Here is a 7,466-nt window from a genome sequence, read left to right as displayed (position 1 = left end):
TTTTTCTGAATATTACATAACAGCAGCAATGCCAGCAAGTTCTTGTTTTATTAAAAACCACACATGCATCCATTGACTGAAAAGCAGTGATCCAACCAAAATGTCTTCTTTTGCAGAGTCACATTCTGAAGGACAGGTCACTATCATTACTCAGTTTCTATTCCTTGGGAGAAGGCATTTCAATGTTGGTGCATTTCTATGAGAAGAAACCTGATGGAGTAGACCCCAGTCTCTTGGATTCAGGAGGCTGTTTTTGGTGAGAGGTCTCCAGATTTGAACTTGGGACTCAAGAGAAGAAGGTAAAATATATTTATTTATTTTTATTTTTATTTTATATTGGATTTCTACACCGCCCTTCTCCCTGAGGACTCAGGGCGGTGTACAGCCAGATTAAAAAACATGCAGAACAAATATTAAAAACAATTAAAAGATATATAAATTTGGCCCAATTAAAACTCATTACCAATTAAAAACGTTTAAAACATTTAAAAAACAGTTAAAAATTTCATCTTAAGCCAGCCCGGCTTGATATAATATAATATATTTTTAAGGGCACCAATCTGCAGTGAGTTTTTTCTTGGCTTGATTTTTCTCCACTAGCAAACTCACGATGGGAACTGGGATTCAGAATAGCACGGCAGAGGTGAAAGAGTTCATCTTAATTGGCTTCCAACTACCTAGGCCCATGGAACTCTTTCTTTTTTCATGGCTTCTGGTTGTGTTGTTTTTCACTTTGGCTGGGAACCTCATGATTATCACTCTGGTATGCGTCGACCAATGCTTGCAAACCCCCATGTATTTCTTCCTCTGCAACCTCTCATTTCTGGAGGTATTTTTCGTTCTGACAATCACACCGAAGATGTTGACCAATCTAGCTTCTCTGAACAAATCAATCTCTTTCTGGAGCTGCATCATTCAGTGCTACTCTTACTTCTTCTTTGGTACCTGTGAGATCATCCTGATTGCTGTAATGGCCTTTGACCGCTACATTGCTATCTGTCATCCATTGCGCTACACAATCATCATGAATGGGTGGGTCTGTGTGAATTTGATATTGGTGTGCTGGGTTGGTGCTTTCCTGAATAACCTTGGCCCCATTGTTCTCCTGAGCCGACTGTCCTTCTGCAGCTCTAATGTGATCGATCATTTCTTCTGCGACTATGCTCCACTGATCAAGCTTTCTTGCAATGATGTAGATACTCTCCTGATGCTGGAATCTAGCCTCTCTGCTCTGGTGTTACTCAGCTCTTTGTGTGTAACTGTTGTCTCTTACCTCTACATAATTGTGACTGTCTTGAGGATGCAGACCAGCGGCAGTCGTAGGAAGGCTTTTTCAACCTGTGCCTCTCACCTCACGGTCGCTTCCATCTTCTACGGCAGTGCCATCTTCATGTACTCTTTGCCCAGCAAGGGTCGATCTCGGGATGCTCAGAAAGCTGTGGCAGTTCTTACTGCTGTGGTTACCCCATTACTGAACCCTTTTATTTACACTTTGAGGAATGAGAAAGTCAAGGATGCTTTCCGAGACTGTTTGCAGAGGCACAAACGTATTTTGTGAGGAGAAATCATTGGAAGGACGTTGCCAACCTTGGCTGAGCTCATACAAATGTAAACAGACTTGGATTTTATTAATATGTGGATGAGAGAACCATCATCTACTGCTGTAGTGAGGGGTACCTGACATGGACTTTGTAATTTTTAATTTTGGGCCAAATTTATATATATTTTAATTGTTTTTTAATATTTGTATTTTATGTTTTTTAATTCTGGCTGTACACCGCCCTGAGTCCTCAGGGAGAAGGGCGGTATATAAATTTAAAATAAATAAATAAATAAATAAATAAATAAATAAATAAATTGTTATTAACATAGTTATTTTGTATTTTAATTTGACTTATTTTCTATGTTCAGGCTCATTATAGACTGGAAATGTAGGAAAACCTTTATTGTATGGTTGTATGGATTGATTAGATAGCTTTTAACATTCATAAAGTGAAACAATAATTTACAGAAGGATGTCTGGAGACTTTCTCCCGCTAAGAAAAAGATTCCTTTTTTATTATTATTATTATTATTTTTTAAACATAAACATAAAATACACCTTTTAAGAACAAAGCATTGATCCGGTCAAAAATAGTTACAATTGCTTTCTCATTTTTATCAAGCTTTTCCCCAAATCTCCACCATTACATCTTTCAAAATACAAACCAAAGCAATTTTTCCCCCCCACAATTATAATATCTTAATCTAACCACTCTATTATATCACCACAATCTTAATTTCCAATGGCACAACTCAATATTTAATTACTATTATTTATCCTATATTCTATCTAAATACACATCCTATGACCCATTACATTAAATCTTCAAATCCTAATCTCTTTTAACTAACACCTATATTTTTTAGTCTTATCTCACATTGTGCTCTTCATTATACACAGAATCATTTCATTATTACAATCTTATCATCTTCATTTTATTATTCATATCAACATAGTCACCTTTATTTTGATGCTAATCCCAACATAATCATTTTATTATTACTATCAATTCCAACTTAAATCATATTTATTTTAACTATCCCTTAGTCATTTTCTTTTGGCTGTTTTCCAGCATATTCAGTTATTATTTGGCTGTTTCCCAGCATATTCAACTTTATTTTACCTTCATACCCAGTATACACATCTCCATCTATTATTTTGGCTGCTTCCCAGCATATTCATCTATTATTTGGCTGTTTCCAGCATATTCCTAAGGTCAACTGGCACTTGGTTATCTAACTTCAAACAAGCTTTGTAGCTAATTTACTGTGCAAGGAGGGGTTACTCTTATTTTGTCCAAGCAATTTTCCTCTTTTGTTTTTCTTTGTTGTGTTAACTACAAAAAGGAATGTAAGATGGATCTAAAGGTTCTCTTTTTCACAGGGAGATCCCACTTTATCAGGGTACCCTAATAAAGTGCTTTTAAATTATCTTCCGATTTTGTTGTCATTATTGACAAGCTAGTTAACAAAGTCACAAATGAGGAGGTGATAAGCCTCCTGGGAAAGCAAAGGGAAATCATCAAAGCCATTAAAAAGCAAAAGTTAGAATAGTTTGGACATGTGATGCGGCACCCAGAAAAATATGGCATCCTTCATTTAATCCTCCAGGGAAAGATTGAAGGCAAATGAGGTCCAGACAGAAGAAGAACATCATGGTTTCAAAACCTAAGGGACTGGTTTGGACAAAACTCAACAGCACTTTTTCATGCGGCTGTTGACAAAAATGGGATTGCCAACATGATCACCGACGTCCGATGATGGATATGGCACAAGAAGAAGAAGATTGACAAGGTAAGCCAAGGCAAAAGCTAGAGCCAGATTTGGCTATCACTAGTCTAGACTGTGATCTCGAAAATACATTCCAGAAGAGCAAGGACTTCTGAGCTGCTCCTAGGGAACAGCATGGGCAATGACCACAATTACATCAGGGGTTAAATTTTGTGAAAGTATGATTGTCAGGTTATCATGGATAGTTCAGGGCTTGGAAACATAAAATGTATGTACACTTTTATTAACAGTTACAAAACTGTTGCCTTTCTTTTTCTATTTCTAATCCTGATCTTGACTGAGGATTAGCACTGAAATTCTCCTCTATTGGAACTAGAATTCTCGTTTGACTGTTTGCATCTAATGCTTTATGATGAGTGTATTTTTACAATGATTATGATAAAGATCTATTACTATTGTTGTATGTACAGTACACTGAAAGCTTATGCACTGGAGACAAATTCCTTGTATTTCTAATCACGCTTGCCAATAAAGAATTCTATTCTATTCTATTCTATTCTATTCTATTCTATTCTATTCTATTCTATTCTATTCTATTCTATTCTATTCTATTCATTCTCTATTCTTATTCTCTATTGTAATTACTAAGCAGGTATATACAAAAGTATGAAGGCTATTGCTTAACGCATTGTAAACCACCCTGAGTCTCCGGAGAATGGCGGCATATAAATTGAACCAATAAATAAATAAATAAATAAATAAATAAATAAATAAATAAATAAATAAATAAATAAATAAATAAATATTATATTCCATTCCATTCCATTCCGTACTATTGTCTATTCTATTCTATTCTATTCTATTGTATTCTATTCTATTCTATTCTATTCTATTCTATTCTATTCTATTCTATTCTATTCTATTCTATTCTATACTTTCTACTCCACTCCACTCCTCTACCTCTTCTCTTCTCTTCTCTTCTCTTCTCTTCTCTTCTCTTCTCTTCTCTTCTCTTCTCTTCTCTTCTCTTCTCTTCCCTTCCCTTCCCTTCCCTTCCCTTCCCTTCCCTCCTCTCCTCTCCTCTCCTCTCCTCTCCTCTCCTCTCCTCTCCTCTCCTCTCCTCTCCTCTCCTCTCCTCTTTCTCTATTCTATTCTACTCTATTCCATTCCATTCCATTCCATTCCATTCCATTCCATTCCATTCCATTCCATTCTGTACTATTGTCTATTCTATTCTACTCTACTCTACTCTACTCTACTCTACTCTACTCTACTCTACTCTACTCTACTCTACTCTCTATTCTACTCTATTCTTACATCTCAGCATCTCTTGTTTGATCTTTCTCTTTTCCTGGCTCTTACTTTCTACATTTCTATTAGAGGAATGTAACTGTTGACGTAGTCTCTCATATATGTATAAGTATACAACATTGCCTTTGCTTGTCAGGAGGTCACAAAATGTGATTACATGGCCCCCGAACACTGCAATGATCATAAATATGAGTCAGTTGCCAAGTATCTGAATTTTGATCATATGACCATGGGGACATTGCAATGGTCGTAAGTGTAAAAAAACGGTCATAAGTCACTTTTTTCTCAGTGCTGTTGTAACTTCTAAGGGGTCACTAAACAAACTGTTGTAAGTCGAGGACTACCCGTATTTTCACCCCTGTAATGTGAAACTGTCATCTCATCCTTTTGAAAAACATCCTCTTGTGTTCCAGTATCAATACTCTTTGGTATTGGTGGGCAGGCCATGTTGCAAGGATGCCAGATCATCGCATCCCTAAACAGCTCCTCTATGGTGAGCTGTCTCAAGGAAAGCGATTGCACGGAGGACAAAGGAAGTGATACAAAGACACACTGAAAGCCTCCTTAAGTGTTGTGGCCCGCCAGTGGCCTGCGCGGATTGTTGCTGATCCCGACGATGAGGAGGCTGGTGTGGTGCTGCGCCAGCAGCCTGTGCAGCCGGCACTTGAGTCGGACAGCGAGGAGGCTGAAGAAAATGTGGTGACAGAGGCAGGGATTCAGTCAGGGCCTTCAGAACCTCCAGAGGCTCCTTTAAGTGAAGAGTACGAAGAGGAGGAGCCTCTTCTCAATGCACGGGCACGCAGAGCTGCCAAAAGGCAGGAGTGGTTCCTCAGGAGGAGGTCTCCTCGAGAGTAAAGCTTGGGGCTAATTGGCCACGCCCTTAGCCTATTTAAGAAAGAACGCAGCTTGTAACAAGCTGCAGGAAACAACTTTAGTTCGCTAATAATCACTTTGGGATTTCTTTGCAACCTTGCTTCTGGGCTTTCTGCCAACTCCAGTAAGATTCTGACTATTTTATCTGTGGAATTCTGGCAGGCTGTTAAGAATGTTTAACAGCTGTCATTTGCTAAAACTGCGTTATTTGAGTAAAGTTTTGTTCAGAGTTTGTGTGATCTGTGTTCTTTGGGATCCATAGCTGGGAAAGAGCATTTAAGTTCCTGGATATTGACACCACCTCCTTGGGAAACCCTGGCACAAGATCGATCGACATGGCGCACGCTGATCTACCAAGGCTGCCAGACATCAGAGGACAGAAGAACAACCAAAGCACAAGACAAGCGAGCACTCCGCAAAGCCAGAGTTGCAAATGCTGCAACAATGGTGCCCACACATGTCTGCCCGACATGTGGCAGAACATTTCATGCCCGTATAGGCCTTACCAGCTACCTGCGGACACATCATGGATAGCCCACAACCTGTTAGATGTCAAGGTCCATCTTCAAACACAATGTACGAACCTCATCAATACTGTTTAAGAATATTAAAAGTAAGACAAATAGTTGATATCAAGGGTGAAATCCAGCAGGTTCTGACCGGTTCTGGTGAACCGGTAGTGGAAATTTTGAGTAGTTCGGAGAACCGGTAGCGGAACTTTTGAGTAGTTCAGAGAACCAGCAAATACCACCTCTGGCTGGCCCCAGAGTGGGGTGGGAATGGAGATTTTGCAGTATACTTCCTCCAGGAGTGGGGTGGGAATGGGGATTTTGCAGTATCCTTCCCCTGGAGTGGGGTAGAAATGGAAATTTTGCAGTATCCTTCACCTGGAGTGGGGCAGGAATGGAGATTTTGCAGTATCCTTCCCCGGGAGTCGGGTGGGATTGGAGATTTTGCAGTATCCTTCCCCTGCCACGCCCACCAAGCCACACCCACAGAACCGGTAGTAAAAAAAAATTGAATTTCACCACTGGTTGATATTTTCATAGTTACTGTATATGATTCTCATAGTTATACGAGAAATATTTGCAAACGAGGAACAGAATAGAACAGAACAGAAATGGTGTAAAAAAATAGTTGTGGGTATTTATTAATATGCAAATATGGAAGCTGGGGCAAACAGGTAAGATGTTGTGTCCAGACACGGACCAATACCTTTCAGCTCCTTTTAGCAGGCTTCCAGTGGAGAAAATGTCACATATTTCCTACATCTGTTGTGACATTCCACGAGGATCATACACCATCCATGGTTCAAGACAGCACTGCTTTTCACCGTTTCTCCAATCCCGTCCCTCTCCTCCCAAAACACGAAAGTCCCAATGTTTGCTGTGAGAGCTGTCTTCTCCGTTACTTCCTACCGTCAGCGACATAAAGGGATGAGATGACAGAAGTGGATGGCGAGATTGGGACTCATGGATTTCTTAGAGGAAGATTTGCATTCAAGTAGAAAATTAATTTGCTGTGATTTAAAATACAGCCAATTTATTTATTTATTTATTTATTTATTTATTTATTTATTTATTTATTTATGATTTAGGCATATATGCATTTTTAAATTTATTTATTTATTTATTTATTTATTTATTTATGATTTAGGCATATATACATTTTTAAAATAAATTTATTTATTTATTTATTTAGGCATATATGCATTTTTAAAACTTATTTATTTATTTATTTATTTATTTATTTATTTATTTATTTATTTATTTATGATTTAGGCATATATGCATTTTTTAAATTTATTTATTTATTTATTTATTTATTTATCTATTTATCTATTTATGATTTAGGCATATATACATTTTTAAAATTTATTTATTTATTTATTCAGGCATATATGCATTTTTAAAACTTATTTATTTATTTATTTATGATTGATTGATTGATTCATTAATTTAGGCATATATTCATTTTTTAAATTTATTCATTTATTTATGATTTAGACA

General features: G+C 37.5%; 1 protein-coding gene across 1 annotated transcript; it reads left to right on the top strand.

The window, feature by feature from the left end:
• Positions 1 to 610: 610 nt before the first annotated feature.
• Positions 611 to 1,558, top strand: LOC139324701 (olfactory receptor 6M1-like). The gene has a single exon (XM_070954438.1). The coding sequence runs from the start codon at positions 611 to 613 to the stop codon at positions 1,556 to 1,558; it is 948 nt and encodes a 315-aa protein (XP_070810539.1).
• The last annotated feature ends 5,908 nt before the right edge of the window (positions 1,559 to 7,466 follow it).

This window comes from Pituophis catenifer, unplaced genomic scaffold (genome assembly GCF_029215685.1).
Source record: "Pituophis catenifer annectens isolate HBS135680 unplaced genomic scaffold, rPitCat1.0.hap2 SCAF_15, whole genome shotgun sequence".
Taxonomy (NCBI): domain Eukaryota; kingdom Metazoa; phylum Chordata; class Lepidosauria; order Squamata; family Colubridae; genus Pituophis; species Pituophis catenifer.
The sequence above is the reverse complement of the archived record's forward strand: the minus strand, read 5'-3'. Positions and strand labels throughout refer to the sequence as shown.